Source organism: Vidua macroura, chromosome 2, assembly GCF_024509145.1.
Source record: "Vidua macroura isolate BioBank_ID:100142 chromosome 2, ASM2450914v1, whole genome shotgun sequence".
Classification (NCBI taxonomy): Eukaryota; Metazoa; Chordata; class Aves; order Passeriformes; family Viduidae; genus Vidua; species Vidua macroura.
The window spans coordinates 59980402-59998883 of record NC_071572.1 but is presented as its reverse complement, the minus strand read 5'-3'; the positions used below and the strand labels follow the sequence as shown (position 1 = coordinate 59998883).

The following is an 18482-nucleotide window of genomic DNA, read 5'->3' as shown; positions in this document are numbered from 1 at the left end:
TTATACAGATTTTTGGACTATTAATTTGTACAAAATGTGAAATTATACAGTCCATATATAAGGAGCAGTTCTCCCTTTTGGAAAACTTCAATCAAATATTAAAACTCCAGTAGAAGTGTTACTTCTGGTGTAAGCATTTTTTGAACACAGGAGGAAACCTTCATACTTCATTTTGTTTCATTAAATGCTATTCTATACCTAATTTCAGCAGAAGGATTTGATATCTACTTTTAGCTTGAAACCCTCATAGGAAGGAATTTCAAAGCTCTGATTTGAAAGCTATAATTTTTTTTTTCCAGGACAGTCATTTCAGTGAGAAGAGAAATATGTACAATAGAAAATGTCAATATAATGAACATTTTTGATTCCTGTTTATGCACCTTTCCCTTGATGTATAAATATATGTACATAAACACAAGCTACTGTCCTTTAGTAAGGCTGCTTTAACAAGAGGTAAACATTTGAGCACATACCCATAGAGCCTGACTCAATGTCTCAGACAGAGCAGAAAGCAAAGTGCTTGGGTGGCTGCTGATGCAAAGACATTAGCACAGCACGAGCATTTCCACTGATGAACAGAGCTTCACTTGCTTCACTAAAATTACACCGCTCCCCACTGGTGAAGGATCGAGCTGGAAAAGCTCACACCAGACAGTGACAAGCAAAGGCTAGCTCTGTCACCCCAGCCTCCCTGCCACCCAGCATTAAAAGCTGGAGGTTTAGCTCTAAAGAGGTATTGCCAGAGACCAATGATGGGCAAGACTAAAAGTAGCTTCTTCCCACTGTATTTTCCAGCACAAAATACTTTTGTTGACCTGTGAAGACCTCTATGCCTTGAAGCATGAAATCCATGAACAGAATCCTCTGAACATCACAAAACCTTTATTAGTGTTTATCAGTGATACAGATTACAGAAACCAAAAGCAATTAAATAACACTTAAGCTGACCACAGACTCAAGAAATACAAGTCACATTTGGCAAGGCAAACTTCTCAGTACACTGGATTGCTTAGGTTATTATTACACCGTGAAAGAGGAATTTCCCTTACAAGATTCTATATATTCAGGATATTATTATTATTAATTGTTATTACAGTGTCTTTCAGACAGCTCCTTTGGCAAGAATTCCCATTTTTAAGTATTTATTATATAAAAATATAACAAATTTTCATTATGTACAAACATTACATTACACAATGTACAGGTTAAAAACACTACAAAAAATGGCAGCCATAGGTAAACCAAAAGCAAAAGAAAAAAACCCCAATGTAGAAAACATGAAAAGAAATGTAAATACTGCACATTTCATAAAAATTACATTAACTACAAACAATTTTTTTTGTTTGCAAATATCAAACAGTACTGATCTGATTGGAAATCTTTCCCAAATGACTTCATTTTTAAGGCACATCTTGCATATTTACACATATGACACTGGATCTGGTCAATAACTTAAAGGCTCTCAGGAATGACCTAGTTGTGTGTGCAGGAAGGGGTGCACTCGAGGGGGAGCACGCTGGGCTACGCCTTCTCAGTCGTCTCAGTCTGGGAGCCCAGGTATCTAGTCGAGGGGGCTGGGAACAGGGGCACCCCGATCTCCTGAAGGTCGGGGAGCTGTGCAGGGTGCAGTGGGGACAGGAGTGTGATCGTCCGGTCAAAGTCCCTGTGCAGCACCTTCTCATAGACGCTCTGAAGCCCGACTGTTTTGGGCAGCTGGGCTTGATAAAAGTTGTCCCTGCGAAGGGAATCCCTGGGCAAGGATGTGCTCTTGCAGAAGGTGGAGAGGGGTGCTGAAGGATATGGAGAGGGGTGAGGGTTGGCTCGGCCACAGGAGGGGCTCCAGCAGCGGTCAGAGTGCCCCAGGATCTTGCATTCAGCTGTGCATGCCCACAGACCTAGAGAGAGGGGAGGAGAAACCTGTCACTACTGCAGGAATAAATCCACACCGTTCACAATCCTTAGAGTTACCAGTCACAAGATGATTCATTGCATGGACAGTAGGAGTGAGGAGGCGATAATTAACAGCACAACAAAAATCCAGGCTTGGTTAGGTAATGTTGTTTTGTTAGGGACACTCCTTGCAATTCTAGCTTTAAGGGAACCTTTTTTTGGGAAAAAAAAATCCAATCCTACAGCACTTCTGGCAAATCCTAATTTGTGCTCAGTGCAGAGAGGAACCAACACCTAACAGCCTGCTACAAGGAGATGGGCAGTTTGAGCCATGCAGTGTCTGGCTTCCCCTTCCAGCTGCCCTGCCTGATCACTGTGCCCCACGAATGGGTCCCTTCATCCACCTCCCCATCCACCCATCTTTCTGTCTGAGGTCCAGTGGGGAGCAGGGGCAGAGCCCTTACCGTTTTGCATGTGTGTGATGAGATCTTTCTTCAGGGCATCTCCGCTGATATCTGAGTCACTGTCGTTAAAATCACTGTCGCCTTTGCCGCTGTCCTTGCCACTGAACTTCTCTGCCTCCCGGCCGGAGATAGTGTTGAAGGAGTGTCCCTTCCAAATGGCCACGGGGGGAGCAGGCTCCTTGTTGTAGCTTGGAGTGGCAGCAAAACCCTGCTGGTGGGGAGGAAAATCAAAAAGACATGAGAGAGGGAAGTGGTGAAAGGTAAACCAACATTAACTGCACCTCTGCAATTCACATCCTCCAAGACACCCCCCAACCCTTTGCCCCACTTCCCTGCGTGGGACCTTACCTCCCCACTCTGTCCCCTCAGCCTCTTCTGACCCTCGTAGAGGCAAGTGCTGTCGCTGCCGCTCTCAGTGGTGGAGATCTCTTCAGCCGCTGGAGAGGGGTCAGGGCTGGTGAAAGAGGTTTTGCTGGGAAAGGTTCGTACCTCAAATATGTTCCCCCTCTGGCTGCCCTCCTCCTGATGGCCCTTCTCCAGGTGGGAGATGTCTATTTGGTCCTTCAGGGCAGTGTTGTTTTTGATGTTGTTCCCCTTCTTGCGCCTGTTGCAGGTTGTGGCAATAGTGATTATAGCCACCAGGAGGAGGGTGCAGCTGCCTGCCAGGACAATGATTACAATCAGAGGGATGTCCCACTGCAAAGCCTTTCCTTCCCAGGAGCTGGGCTTGGCTCTGTCTTGGATACTGGATGGAGCAGTGGCGGTCACCAGGAAGTTGACTGTGGCAGTTGTGGCCAGGGGAGGTCTGCCATTGTCTGTCACAGTGAGGATGACCTTGAATAGCTGTCCCAGCTCTTCAGAGAGGTCACCCCTCAGCACAATGTCCCCAGTACTTGGGTTGATGGTGAAGAGGTCTTGCTGGGACTCTTCCAGGAAGGCAAAGGTGAGCTCAGCATTGTCCCCATCATCTGCATCTTGAGCTTTGATTTGGGCCACCAGGGAGTCATGGGAGGTCTTGCTGGACACACCAATTTCCACAGTCCCATTGGTGAGCACTGGGTGGATGATAATAGGAGGGTTGTCATTCTGGTCCACCATTCTCACTCTGACAGTAGTGCTGCTGGAGAGCTGTGGGGAGCCACCATCAGTGGCCTGGATCCTCAGGTCCAACTGCTTGAGGATCTCATAGTTGAATGTCCTGAGGGCATAGATGGCTCCAGTGGTGGGGTCCACCGAGACATAGGTGGAGATGGGGGCCCCCATGACCTGTGTCTCCAGAAGCCGGTAGGTGACCTTACCATTGTGGCCAAGATCAGGGTCATGAGCCACCACTGTGGTGATATAGGCGCCCGGGGGGTTGTTCTCTGGTACAGCCACCTCGTAGAGGGGCTTGGCGAAGAGTGGTGCGTTATCATTCTCATCGCTCACTCGCACTGTGTACTGGCGGACAGTCTTGAAGGGCGGTGAGCCCAGGTCCTCAGCTACCACAGTGAGGTTGTACTCAGGGATGCGCTCACGGTCCAGCGCTGCTGTGGTGACAATCATGTAGCTGTCCTCGTAGGCTTGCTGCAGGGTGAAGTGGTCGTGGCCACGGAGGCTGCAGCGCACCTGCCCGTTGGCACCTGAGTCGCGGTCTGTGGTGCTGACAAGGGCCACGAAGCTCTCAGTGGCTGCCGCCTCACTGACGTAGGCCACGCCAGCAGCAGTGGCAGCACCACGGAGGGCACTGATGCTGATGCATGGAGCATTGTCATTGACATCGGTGAGGCGCACGACAACGGTGCAGGTGGCAGCACGGGGGCTGGCCCCACGGTCCTGGGCATGCACGTCCAGCTCGTAGGTGCGGGTGCGCTCGTAGTCCACGGCAGCCTCCAATGTGAGGTGGCCCGAGCGTGGGTCAAGGCGGAAGAGCCGCCGTGCCTCAGGGGGCACCTGGCTGCTGAAGGCATAGACCACCTCACCATTGGGGCCCTCATCAGGGTCAGCAGCATCCAGATCGAGCAGTAGGGAGCCAGGCGGTGCATCCTCAGGCAACTCCACTGTGACTGAGCTCTGGGCAAAGGTTGGACTGTTGTCATTGGCATCAAGAACACGGACATGCACGGTGGCTGTGCCTGAGCGTGCTGGACTGCCACCATCCTTGGCCACCAGCTCCAGGGTGTAGGAGGGCTGACGCTCACGGTCCAGTTCCTGGAGCAGCACCAGGTCAGCACAGCGTGCCCCATCCGCCCGTGTCTGTGCCTCCACACCAAAGTGGCTATTGAGGGAGATCTGGAAGCTCTGGATGGAGTTGGAGCCCACGTCCTCATCCACAGCCACCTCCAATGGGAGGCGAGTGCCAGGTGCAGCACTCTCCGAAACCTCCAGCGCCATCTGGGCATGGGGGAAGCGCGGTGCATTGTCATTGATGTCACGCACCTCCAGCTCCACGTGAACCAGGCGGTAGCGCTCCCGCCAGCAGCTCACCACGTCGAAGGCCAGGACACACTGGGGGGCTTGGCCACACAGCCGCTCCCGGTCCAGCCCCGTTTCACCGATGCTCAGCTGCCCGTCCTCCTCCCGCACCCGCACCAGCGAACTGTTGCTGAACTGCCGCATCAGGCGAAAGCTCATCTCCCCCGGCGCCTTCACCGGCATCTCGTCGGCCAGAGTACCGATCACCTTGCCTGGCGCGCCCTCCTCGTCGGTGCGATACCTCACCGTCCTGCAGCGGGACAGGGCCAACAGGCAGGCGGCGGCCAGCAGCCGCAGAGGGCTCATGGCAGCGGCGCGGGGCTCAGCCCGACGGCGCAGAGCGGGCGGGATGAACGCGGGCCCGAGCTGAACGGACCGGGATGACTCCACCACGGTCTGCGCCCCCCGCCCCGCCGCGCCGCCTTTCATAGACGGCGCTATGCTAATGAGCAGGCGGCGGAGCCAATGGGAGGCGGCGCAGCGCGGGCGGCAGGCGGCACCCGGCGTTCCCCGGGCCGGGCCGGGAGCGGGGTCGCGGGGCGCTCGCCTTTGTTTTCCTTAGCTATACGGGGTCTGGGGGTTTTCTTTTCTTTTTTTCCCTTTTTTCCCCTTCCCCCGCACCGTCGCTATTTCTTTTCCCCCATTTATTTATTTCTCATTTTCTCCCTCCTTTCCTCCCGCTCCCGTCTCTTCCCTCTCTCCGTAGGCGCGGCAGCGGAGGTGGCGCGGGGAACACGGAATGCAGTGCGCGGTGGGGTTTGTTAATCCTGCCAACAAGTCGGGACTGGTGTCGTGTCGTGGCATGCCGTGATATGCCGTGCCGTAGCATGTCGCGCTGTGTCGCGGCGTGCCGCGGGAGCGCGGGGCGGGCGCGCATTAGCGGGGTGCGGGGAAGCGGTGGGGGCGGCATTCAGCTGCGCCCGGAGTGGTGTGTCACTCGCGTGAGAGCCTGTGATCAGCGCCGTAAGTCGCCTTTCAGGAGGTGTCCCCGCATGCTTTAGTATGCATGTCACCGCCCGGGTTTCTTAAGCCTGGGGCACTAGCAGGCGAGGATGAAAAAAGAAAAAAAAAATTCCAAATAGGATTTAGCATAAGCTTGAGAAGATTTGGAAAGGTTTCAAAGATCAGGCAGTATCAAAGGCTTATGAAGCCCTCGTTAGCTGTAGAAATATAATAGCATGGCAGGCTATCCCATTCGAGGAACCAATGTCTGTATTATTTCACTATGACAGGCTAAAGGGAGAGAAAGTTGAACAGTTTCCACAGAAGAGTTGGACTAAGTTGAATATAATGAGCAAACGCCACATGTATCCATTATGTCCCTCTATTCATTCCCAATCACTGCCATAACTCTTTGACTAAACGATGATGAGCACTGAATTACACACAATGCTCTGCTCATATTAAAATACATTTAAGACCTATCCCTCCTGGTGTCCTGTTATGCCTATTCACAGGATTTTCTTTTTGTCCTAATAGGGCCTCTCTGGGAAGCAACACCAGTCTCGTTCCAGAAGAACAAAATAACAGCATGAGGCTGAAACCTGGCACGAACCGGGGGGAACGAAACCATCTGCCCCGCAAGGCACCGAGGCCCTGCGCGGAGCCCGCTGCAGCCTCCCAGCCCCGCAGTGCCTCAGAAGCCGTGGGGAGGGCGGCTGCCGGCCTTGGCCCGCAGGGAGAAGACCTGACGGGGAGGAAGATAGGGGTCCTGAGGGGCAACTGCTCCTCTCCTCTCCTCTCCTCTCCTCTCCTCTCCTCTCCTCTCCTCTCCTCTCCTCTCCTCTCCTCTCCTCTCCTCTCCCTCTCCCTCTCCCTCTCCCTCTCCCTCTCCCTCTCCCTCTCCCTCTCCCTCTCCCTCTCCCTCTCCCTCTCCCTCTCCCTCTCCCTCTCCCTCTTCTTCCTCCTCCTCCTCCTCCTCCTCCTCCTCTCCTCTCCTCTCCCCATATCTCGTCTCCCCATATCTCAGGGGACCCAAGAGATTCATTTTAAAGGAGGAGGGTGACAAACAGAATGCGGTCTCGTCCAACCCCGCGCCGGTTTCCTTTGAAAACCTAGGATAAAAGCGCTCGGCTCAGCACACGGAGCGCTGTCGCATCCCGGGGGGCTCCATCCCGGGCTGCGTGCGGGGGTGCGTGGGGCGCTGCGCGGGGCGGCACGCGAGCGGGGGGCGGCGGGCTGCCCGCAGCGCCGGCTTATGGAAATGGGATTTAAATCGCGCCTCGGCCCTGGCTGCGGGGACGCGGGGAGGGGGGCACGCTCCGCCGCCAACAAAAGCTCCCCGAATGCGCGGTTTCCATACGAACAAACCTCCGCGGAGCTCTTTTCTCCTGCCCCCGGGAGCTCCGCAGGCGGCCGCCCGGCGGGGCGGGGAGCTTTCAGGCCGGGCCGCCCAGAGCCGGGCCGGTGTCTGCACCGGGCAGAGGTCCGAGGTGTAGAGACTGGAACCGGGCTGCCTGGGAACGGGGCCGCTGGCCCCTCGTGTGTAACAAGATTATCTTTGCCATTTCAAGTTCCATACAGCATGTAATTTATTTTTAATTAGGATTAGATCGAGCAGGGAAGGAGACCAGACCTTTCCCTCCACCTCCCCCTCCCCGCAAAGGCATGGCTATTCCACGAGGAGCTCTTATTCTTTACAAAAAAGCCAATTAATCGATAAACCAGGACCTGTGTTGACCTCCCACGCACTTTGCAGGAGAAAAGGGTGAAAAGGGCTGCATTTTCAATGTGTCCTCAAGTATCTGAAAGTATCTGAATCAGAAGGGGAGGCTTGGAAATCCTTCCCTTTCCCATCTATCCAGTCCTGCTTTCACATGCTTTCTATTCAAACCCATTTTTAAGAGGGACACAGTGGGGTCTTGCTCGTCACGCATTTTCTTTTTTTTTTTTTTTTTTTTTTTTTTTTTTTTAATGTGTGGGTGTATTTTGTTTTAGAGTTCAAATATACTTTCTGCCTGCTTGGGTTATTCTTTTTCTGCTGTTTTGACTTTGATTTTTAAAAAAAACCCAATGTATCAGTCTCTCTGCCTTCTCCCCAATAGAGCCCACCTCAGAAATGTTCTGAAAGGCTAGTGAAGAATCCTGTTTTACAGCTCAAAATAAACATACGGATCAGCTGCATTAAAATCACTTTTTTGAAATATTGTGGTTAAACAGCCCAGATTGGTTAATTGCTCCATGTGAGGACATATGTTCTTGCAAACTGTGCGTATTGTTACTAATGGGGATTCTCACACCACAGCTTTTCCTTTGAATCTGAGGCACTAGTGGTTTCTCTGGAGCTGTTGCAAGGTTGTTTTAATAATTTACTAGCTCTCTTGCACTTAGTGTTGTTGCGGAGACTCAGAGCGTGCAAAGAAGGAGGTGTTTTGCGCTGTCCAGAGGTCTGATCTCTGCTGCCAAGCTGCTCTCTGTACCTCTTTAGACACAGAAATCAAAGCTGCTCCGAGAGATGGGTGCCAGGCAAAGGAAAAAGCAAGGCTTCCCCACGCACCTCTGTGAACCTGGGATCTTGGGTAATGTGTTGCTCCCAAGGAGGGGGAGCACTCTTGGACCACCATCCTGTTGTCAATATCAGTCAAGTTAAGTGATTGCCAGCAAATCACTCCAGGTTTCTCCTTTTCAGCTTTAAACTTCTTTTTTTTTTTCCCCAATTCAGATCTTGGAAATAAAGTTTGTGGGTGCTTTTCCCTCTCCCCAGGTAGTTATTGCCTTACAAGGGGTGTCAAAACCCCAGGATCTCATCCTCTTCTTCACTCCTCCAGCTGAGCGATGACACTTAACTGCTTTTCCCCATCACTTACAGCACAGTAGGTTCACATATGTGTCAAGGTGTCAGGTGTCCCAGTGCAACAGGGTAAGACTTCCCTCCTCTCAACAGGTGCCTGGGATCCTGCCCAGGGATCTCTGTTCATGGAGATAAGCTTTAAGGTCCTGTGTTTTAGAGGTGTGAGAGAAGGCAAGGTTCCCATTGAACTCCCATCTAGTATCTCAGGACCACATGTACCTTGAGGGAGAGTGTGCAGCTTCATGCAAGCACGGGGCAGTGTGCTTCCCTGTTGCACAATATACGTGCTTCCCTGTTCCCAGGAGATCTTAAGGGTATCAAGCCTTGGCTATTGAAAGTGCCCCTCTCTGGCCCTCTCAACATAGGCTGTATGGTGAGTGCATGCCCTGGGAGTGATGGGGTGGCACCCCCTCGTGGCACAAGCCCTACGGTGGTATACCTGCCTCTCAGGAGAAGCCAGGCTACCTGGATGGTCTCCAGCTGGTCCTGCTCATCCACATACCAGAGGATCTGTTTGACCCTCTCTCTAGACATGAAGTTGAGGTGCAACATGTCCCCTCACCCCTTATCTCTTAGCCTGCATAGCAGTGACATGGCCCTCCCTCGCTGGAAACTCATCTCCATGCTCAGGCCTGCCTCCTTCTTGGGCATCCCCACGACTTGGCTGCCTTGGAGTGATCTACAAAAACAAAGGAATTCCTTCTGCTTCAGGGTCTAAACAATCCCCCTTGTTTAATCATTTCTGCTGAAGCTAAGGAAGTGTGGGTTAACCTGTCAAGCTCCACAAGCCCAGGCTGACCAAAACCTCTGGAAAACAAAGGAGTGGAACGAAGCAGTGAAGGATTTTGTTGCTCTCTGGCTGTTTGTGTTGGAGGGTAGCATGCGGCATTGTGCTTCTGTCTCCGACCATGCGGGCTATAGGAAGACACGGCTGCAAACCTTCCCATGAGCTGCAGGTTGGGACCAGGGTTATAAATCATTCTGATAATTTGCTTATTTGCTTCAAATGCTACCCTGCCTGCATCTCCCCTCTGTGAAACATCAGTTAGAAGAAGGAGTTTGTTTTGCAGAAGAAAGAAATTGCGTGCCTGTACCCCCCATCCGGCAAGCAGTTTTGATTCCAAAGGGAATTTGTTTTTTAATTGGATTAATTTCTAGCCTCTCCCAGAGTAGCAGCTGGGGTCTTTGATACAAGAGGTTAAAACAAAGGGGCATGAAACAAAAGACCAGTTTTCTGCATTCCCCACACAACGTGGGCCTCGTGCAAGCTGCCTGGAGGTATCCTCGGGGCAGTGCATTCCTAAAGGTCTCCCCATGTTGTCCTTAGGCAGGGTCTACTGCAGGTTTTTGGGGGTGTTTCCTGGTCTGTCTTGCCAGCAAGATATCTGAATATGAGGTTTTGCCTCCTTACCCAGTTTATGTTCCCATATAACCTTACTCCTTGGTGTCCCTTTCCTTTTCTGCTCTTCTACCCACCCTCTCACTGCCTGCCCTTTTTCCAGCTCTCTTTACCCTCTATGTTTTCTGCCCCAGAAGAGATAAATGAGGCTTTTAAGCTGTTAAACAAGGAAGCTGGTTCTCATGTTCAGTTCTCAAGTATCTCATCTGGAGGAAGGCTCAGCCCCACCAAGGTCTGGTATATTTAGGTATTCAATTGTCATTGAATGCTGTGGAAGTTGGACAATTTTAGCTTGACTGAGGGCTTGAGGCTCTCTCAGGTTCAACCCCTCATGTCTACATATGTGGGTGCATTGGACAGGTGACATCCCAAGTTCTGCTCTTTGCCTACTACTGAGGACTGATAGGAGATCAGAGATGCCCTCAGAAGTAACTACCTTTATTATACACATCCCTTTGGCTATTTTGCCTTGGTGCCTTTGGTTTTAGGGAATGCAGGTAGCAGAGTAGTTATTCATGTCTGTCCCCAGTCTGGACCTTTAGGAGAAGTGCTTACCTTCTCCGTAGCTTGAGGTCTGATCAGATCACTGGGATATTAAAGAGGGGAGTTGCACAGCTTCTCTCCCTGGCTGTTGTGAATTGCTGCTCCTGCTCCATGGCTGCTGCTACATGCCTGGTTGGGATGTCTTTCATAGCACTTTGAAGGTGTCCGCACTGATATATTTGGCTTTCCTCCAGCAGTTCCTTGTTTCCTCCTGGGTCTCATTCACACTCTCCTCCTTGAAGGACTGTTTGGAATTTTAGACTCTTACAAATGATGAATGGGTGTAAGAAATACACCTCTTAGCTCCCAGAAAGATGGACAGTCCTCTGTGAATACTTACGTGTGGTGGTTGTGATAGGCTCCACTGATTTCTCTGAGAAACAGCTCCCTGGCTATTTGGCGTGCAAAGTCCCTTTTGCATGTCCTTCTGCTGCCCCTGGCCAGCCAGTGTCACCCACCCAGTGCCACACTAAACAAGTATGGCCTGGTCACTCTTTGGTCTCTGCCACCTTCCTAAAGTTTTGGAAGCCCTTCCCAGTAAGACCATATCCTTATACAAGCACAAGGATAGTTACATACATGCCAGTATATTTTTACTATGCCCATAAAAATAGCCTTCCTATTTCTCTGCTGTCTGTATGTTTTCAGTATCACCCTGCACATGTGATTTCTCACCCCCTCCACTGATACATCTGTGGCATAGGAGAGGACATTGGGAAGCTAAGGTCCTGGAAACAGAGAAGTTGCATTAGTGTGATGCCGTGCTGGAGCTAATTAGCCCAATATCGCAGCAGGGTAAATAGGCTTGGGCACGGTGCCACAGCTTCTGATTCCCAGGCTGAGGGCACCTGCAGGTTCTAGGCCCGGTCTGCTCCTGGTTGTTTCTCAGAGGATTACAGTGAGAGGCAGCATGGGAGAAGAATGCGACAGAGAATCAGGCACTCAGACATGTGCCAGGAGTCCCTTCCTCCATCTCTCCTCTCCTTCTCCCCCCTGCTTCTCCCCTTGTCCTCCATCTTAATCATGCCTCAGCTTGCAAAGCCAGAGCCCCCAGCTGTGAAGGACTAAGTCTCTTCTTCTCCCAAGCTCCTGAGCGGCAGCAGGCTGTGAGCAAGAGTGTGCCTCGTGTCACTTCTGTTGAAGAGGCTGTGAGAGCAGGGCAAGAGCTGAGATGCAGGCGGCTGCTGCACTTGGCTACCTGCCAGGGCAGGAGCACACTGCGAGCATCCTCCCTCAGCTGGCTACTTCCAGGGATGGGATTCTGCCCAGCACCAGGAGAAGCACCAGGAGAAGCACCCCGCAGCTGAATGATGTGGGGGGAGTGGTAGTGAGTTCCATCAGGCTGCCCTCCTTCACCTGGTTTTGGGATCATCTCCCTTTCCAATGTTCAGAAGGGCTCAGTGTTAAATGTCCCTCTCTGGCCCCACTCTTAATGTGTTGTGAAATGAACAGGGCTGATGCCTTTATTAATGTTCAGCTCTTTATTAAAAAGATCAGCTGTGCAGGCAGCTCAACGCAGAGCTCGCCCCCACGGTCATAGCTTTCCCAGGCAGCCAAAAGGAAGGAGGCGTGCAGAGTCTGTCACTGGAGTCCCAAGCAGCAGCTGTCCTTTCTTGCACACCGGTGGCCCAAGGATGAGGAGGCATGGTGTGCAGAGTCTGTTGCTGAAGTCCAGAACAACAGCTGTCCCCGCTCTTTCCGTGGTGGCAACACTAGGGCTCTCTGTCTCTCTATCACCCTGCTTCTCAGAGCCTAATATAGTCTGTTCTTTCTTAGGTGATGGCGACAGTTAAAAGTCAATCAGGGGATGTGTTTCCCTCTTCCTCAGCTAGGGCATTTGTCTAGACTCGTCTACTATGTTCGGTTTTTAATTTTTATTCCTTTTTATCTCCTAAAAATACTCCCATGATCCTAAGGGGTTTTTATTTGCATGTTAGTCCCAGAATGGCAGTGTGGAGGGGTGGGAGGCCAGTATCTCCAGCTAGTTTAGAGAAAACAAACAGAGCAATTAGCTAATTAGCATTTCAATATGGGCACTTAGCTAGAGTTAGTAGTTTCTGTTAGTGTTGCCATGGGAACTAGGAAGGCCCTGCCCGCGTCTCTGGGTAACACGTGGAAACTGTTCATAACATGTTGGGTGATAGATTTTATCTTCGATGTCTTCCAGGGTGTTGCTGCCTGACATGCAGCCAGCTCCAGGCAGAGCAGGTCAGGAAAACAGCACAAAGCTGTACAGAGGAGGATGGAGAGCAAACACATCCCATTACAAGAGAGATGGAAAGACTTTAGATATTCCTACTAAGTTGAAGAGAAGCAAGCTTTTCAGAAGCTTGGCAAATCTGATTCTTAAATCATTTGAGTGCTCTTGAGCGTTTCATCCAAGATTTTTGCTTTAAGGTTTTCTGCTACTGCATTCTGCTGCATTTCATGAGTTTGGGGTGTTGCTCAGGATTAGATCAGACTGCAATTTGAGGACACTGGGTGACTTTTTTTTTTTTTTTTTTTTTTGGACCATATCCGCCTCTGCAGCACCTCCGTGTTATGAACAGTTTCCAGGTGTTCCCCAGAGACATGGGCAGGGCTTTCCTAGTTCCCATAGCAACACTAAAATAAAACTACTAACTCTAGCTAAGTACCGATATTGAAATGCTAATTAGCTAATTGCTCTGTTTGTTTTCTCTAAACTACCTGGCCTCCCACCCCTCCATGCTGCCATTCTGGGACTAACATGCAAATAAAAACCCCTTAGGATCATGGGAGTATTTTTAGGAGATAAAAAGGAATATAAATCAAAAACTGAACACAATAGAGGAGTCTAGACAAATGCCCTAGCTGAGGAAGAGGGAAACACATCCCCTGACTGGCTTTTAACCATTGCCATCACCTAAGAGAGAACAGACTATATTAGGCTCTGAGAAGCAGGGAGATAGGGACAGGAGCCCTGGTGCTGCCACCCTGGGAGGAGCGGGGACAGCTGTTGTTCTGGACTTCAGCAACAGACTCTGCACACCACGCCTCCTCATCCTCGGGCCACCGGTGTGCCACAAGGAAAGGAGAAAGGACAGCTGCTGCTCGGGACTCCAGTGACCGACTCTGCACGCTGCCTTCCTTCCGGCTGCCTGGGAAAGCTACGACCGTGGGGGCAAGCTCTGCGTCGAGCCCCCTGCCCAGCTGATCTTTTTAATAAAGAGCTGAACATTAATAAAGGCATTAGCCCTGTTCATTTCACTCCGGACCTATGAAATGTTCCTGTACTCAGTTTGTCTTTCATGCATGGCATTTGCTCATTCTCCACATATGCTTCACTGAAGGAGTCTGGCTGAGGAGGCAGAATGTTGGCCTGGGGTGATGTGACCTGGGACTGGAGCTGGTGACAGAGTGGAGAGGACTAGAACTGTTTCCGTGGCTGAAGGATGCATGTGTACCACAACCCTGAAGGGCATGTTTGCCCATCTTTAGGAGTTAGCCAGTCAGTCCCCAAATGTCACCCATCCCTCCTGCACCTGTGAATGTGCATCACAGCAAGACAAGGAGGCAATTTGGAAACCACTGCAGTCTCTATGGCTACATTTACAACACTGAATGAAATGCTCCGTACTCTGGCTCTGCTTAGTTTACTTCTGCAGACATATTCTTTGAAGATATAGCCCTTTTACAATTTGTGGGGAATTACCTGTTTGCCTTTTTGAGTTTAGCCATTTGGTGCCTTCACTTATTTAACTCGCTTTAAAAAGAGGCACATGTTGCTACCCTGTGTCTGTGGTTTTTGCATCTGGAAATACAGACACCATCACATATTCCACACACGATCCCCAGGAAAAAAAATCATCTGCCCCCGAAGTCTGAAGAATTCTGTTCTGAAAAGTTAAATAAATTATTATCACTTCTTAAGTGACATAATAAATGTATGCAATGATCTCACATAAAAGCTGGAGGCTTAGAGAGTAGGTGCTAAAGAAATGCATCAAATTAGACCAAAAAAGAGGCATAAAATCTATGTGATCCCAAAAGATAAGGGCTGGCGGCTTAAGTGATTTTTCTGTTTGCTACTGTACTAAACATCAAATTCGTTTTTCTGCCAAAAAGAATTTGCATCTCTATAGTGAGCAGATCTGAAGGCTTTGTTTTTCCAGAGAGGTACATGGTGGGGGAAAAGTAGGAAATGATGCAATCAGGCACAGTTTGTAAGCAAAGGGTCACAGATGGGTGAAGCCTTGCCAAAATTAAAACTAACAAACAAGCAGTTGGAGATGCTCTTGGAGCATCCTGAACATTTAGAACTGAAGAGGTTTGAGTTTGCCTCAGCAACATTATGTATGTATATGCATGTATTATATATGATAATGAATATGATATTTACAGGAGATAATTTATATGTGTGTATTATATATGTGTATTATATATGAGTGCCTCCTCAGTAGGCTAAAACAATGCCATGAGAGTGTAAAGAAATGTGAAATCTAATTACTGTAGCTGTGTAAGTGAAGTGATGAGGAGCTTGAGAGTGTGACTGATATGCTTGAGGTCTGATCTAATGAGCAAGCTGTCTTACTAAACTAATGAGCAAGCTGTCTACAGTCCATCAAAAGAGTAAGGGAGGCTTGTGCAAGACACCCCTGGCATTGCAAAGAGAATGATATTCCACATCCAAATGCAGCTCACTAGTGACTGGAGATTGTGTGCTCAGCTTGGGGATAAAGCCATTAACCAGTCAAAAAACCTGTGGCAGACCCACAGGAGATAAGGACAGTAAGAAGTACAAAATATATAGATCTGCAAGTATGTATAGGAGAGCTGTAGCTTGGATTGAAGGTTCTGGATTAGTGACTCCCCAGAATTTGGTTTGCTGTGCTATCTTACCCCAGATAAAATAGGGTGAGAAATTGGTGTCAGAGTGGGTGGCAATGTAAGTCTTGACTTGGGAAGGGGCAGCTGAGTCAGGCAAAGGCGGTGGAGGTAGACGCAGCAGGCACTGTTGGGGAAAGACACTCGGGACTCAATGTATGTCCTGTAGTAACAATACTTACAGTGGATAGATGTCTGTCTACAAGAGCTTATTCTTCACCATGTATTAACTATTATAAGCTGAAATTTTCAATCCTAGATGTTGACTTCAGGCTGTAGGTTCTTCCTAAGAGAAAGTTTCAGCTGAAGCAGGTTAGTTATCCCCAGAACAGAAACTAGGGTAAATTTATCCTAGGCTTCTTTATGGCTGTTTTGCCTGTGGGATAAATATCCAGGCTCTCCCTTTTTATTTTTCTTTTTTATTTTTCCCCCTAAATCATGATGTAGTTCTCATGGTTTCATTTGTGGATTTGACATTTTGCAAGAAGATGCAGGCAGGCACCTTGTGCCACTTCGGCGAGCATTCAATCAAACTGGACTACACATTTTAAATGGTGCAGCCTGTAGGAGTTGACTAGAGATTAAACAGGTAACTTTCCCCTCTTTTTTCCTGGTCTGCCACAAACTTGAATCAGAGCCAGCTATTTGTCTGGTATCAGGAAAGAGCCATCAAAACCCTCTAGCAAAACATCCCTAATGCTCTTGATTTCTAGAATGGTTGGCCATGATAGCCCAATACTGGTCTTGGCTCCGTGCTTCCTCAAACAGGATATGGTCTGTATTATAGACCTAAGGTTTGCAACTCTGGGGACAACTGCAGGAGACCTGGTGGTGAAGTTTCTCTTTTCCAGGATCTGTGCCTTAAAGTCCAAGGAGATGTGAATAAAGCATCATGGATTTTGCGATGTCAGGTCCCACAGAGTGAAAGGAAAGCCAGTCTTGAGTGTTTCAGCTTAGGTGTGCAAAATTAGCAGATATTAATCTACTAACTGACAGCTCTGTGTCTCAGCTCACCAGCTGTAATGCAGAGTTAATGATACACCTTCCTTCCACAGGTTCATTATGGAAATAAGATAATTAACATCTGTGAATCACTCTAATTTAAGAGCAGGGAAGGCCAAAGAAAAGTTTATGAGTAAATTATTGCTCCCATCCTGAGCAGGGCTTGAGTGATGTGAGGAAATTATGACCAAGGAGCAAGGACCCAGAATATGCCACTGAAGCTCTTGGGTCTGTGGAGCAGAGTAGGAGAATGGTGGAGAAGTGACACTTCTCTGGGCAAATAAGGATTGCATCACAGTGTGACTGGTGTTGCAAAGACCACCTTAGGCCCCATATTTCCTAGTTTACGTGCCTGACTTTGCAGTCTTACCAATGTACTTCCAGAGCAGTTCTCTTGGGTGTCATAGCCATGGAAATATATAGGTCTGTGGAGGAAAAACCCTGTCCTGTTTGCCCTGTAATGACACAAGCTGGCATGATGGAGATTTAGATCAGTGATTGCTTATTAAGTTACAAACTTTGGCTGCCCAGGTGGTGACTTCTTTTGTTACTGTCCTCCAGGTATACAGTGACCTTCTTGGTCTCCTTTGCCCTGCAGCTGTAAACCTTCTTTTCTCTTCCCACCTTGAGGAGGAAACCTCTGCATGGGACTTTCTTCCTTTGCTGCTTTGGGAATGTGGCTTTAGAGAATAAATAGCAGCAAAGTTTTATTTGGAGGCTGCAGCTTTTTCAGGAAGAAAAGAGTCTTCTGGGGTGAAAAAAGGCTGAAGACTGAGGTGAGCCTTAAAGCAGAACTGTGTAGAACGCATTTTGGGCAGCCAAAAATGACACACAGGCACAGTTTGGTTAAGGTGTGCCTTGTGAGTTTGAAGGTTCAGGTCTTGGGCTCTGTGTGTGTTCTTGGGCAAGACATCTCCTTGTGCTGCCATTAAAATAGCATTCCACAGAGGGCAGTGGGTTCAGCCTGTAGCTAGGTCCTTTTGAAATCCTGAAATGAAAAAAATCAAAGCTATTGATTTTATTTTTCTAAAACCCTTCCAGACACCTACAATCCCAATGAAGTCTTTATGGATGGGAATTTCCTTCAGACTGACTCTTGGAGAAGAAGTGGGCAGGGAAAGGGAGCTGTGGGGTTTCATCTGGCAGGGTAAGCTGGAAGCTGGAGGTCTGCTCCCACTGGGATATCGGGCCTGTCAACAGTATGGCAGATACAAATGGCAGGGATGCAGACAGGTAGGGTTCTCTGTATAGAGAGGGAGATGGGGTGATGGGAATATTCAGGCTGTGAGCAGAGGTGGGAGAGGGAGGACCAGGTGGGGGACTGGGTGGTAAAGGGACTTGGTGGGATTATTTGAAAGGGGGGAAATATGGGTATACCCTGGAGGGATGAGCGTGAGCTGTGAGATGGGAAGTCTGTGGTGCAGGGCTGGGGAATGTTATGGGGTTTGGGGAAGCCTGGGGAGCTGAGGTCTTGGTGGGGAAAGTGATGGGAAAGATATGGTGAAAATGCTGGCTTTGGGGACAGCAGCTGCAGTGGGACAGGCTAGGTCTGAAAGTAGCTGGGGAATTTGAGCTCTGAGATGGTTTAAGAGGTCTGGGATCACAAACGCTGGGTATAGGCACTTTGTGGGAAGCTGAGGAATCTGGACTGGGAAGGGCTGAGGAAAAGCCCTTGGGGGCAGCAAGGGCATGTGTAGGGCTGAGTTTCTGGAAGATGGGGGATTTTAGGATAGCCACCAATAGGCATCATCATGTCCTGGGGTGCAGGCAAAGGCCTGATCTGCTGCTTGCTTCCAGAAGGCTATCACATGTCTTCTTGCTATCATAAATATGGTAACCCTAAGCATGCTGGGAGCTTTATCCATGCATGCATCAGGCAGCTGGACTCTCACATTAGATATATCACCTGCACAAACCAACTGCCATTAAGTGGGGAACAGACTGGTCTGGATGTGTTCATCCCTTGAGCAAGTCACCAGGTGATCCTATTAATATAATAAATTCTCACCTTCTCCCTCTACTCCCCCTTCTGTGGCTTGTCCCACTTTCTTTCCACCTCCTGTTGAGACAGTGCAGTCTCTGTCTTTCCAGTCAC

At 49.4% G+C, this 18482-nt stretch overlaps 1 protein-coding gene across 1 annotated transcript; it reads right to left on the bottom strand.

The window, feature by feature from the left end:
• Positions 1 to 860: 860 nt before the first annotated feature.
• On the bottom strand, positions 861 to 5114 carry PCDH8 (protocadherin 8). Its single transcript, XM_053970551.1, has 3 exons — positions 2703 to 5114; positions 2355 to 2565; positions 861 to 1895 (listed from the first exon to the last, which is right to left on the bottom strand). Exons 1-3 carry the CDS (start codon positions 5112 to 5114, stop codon positions 1522 to 1524), a joined length of 2997 nt encoding a protein of 998 aa, XP_053826526.1. The 3' UTR covers positions 861 to 1521.
• Between the last annotated feature and the right edge of the window lie 13368 nt (positions 5115 to 18482).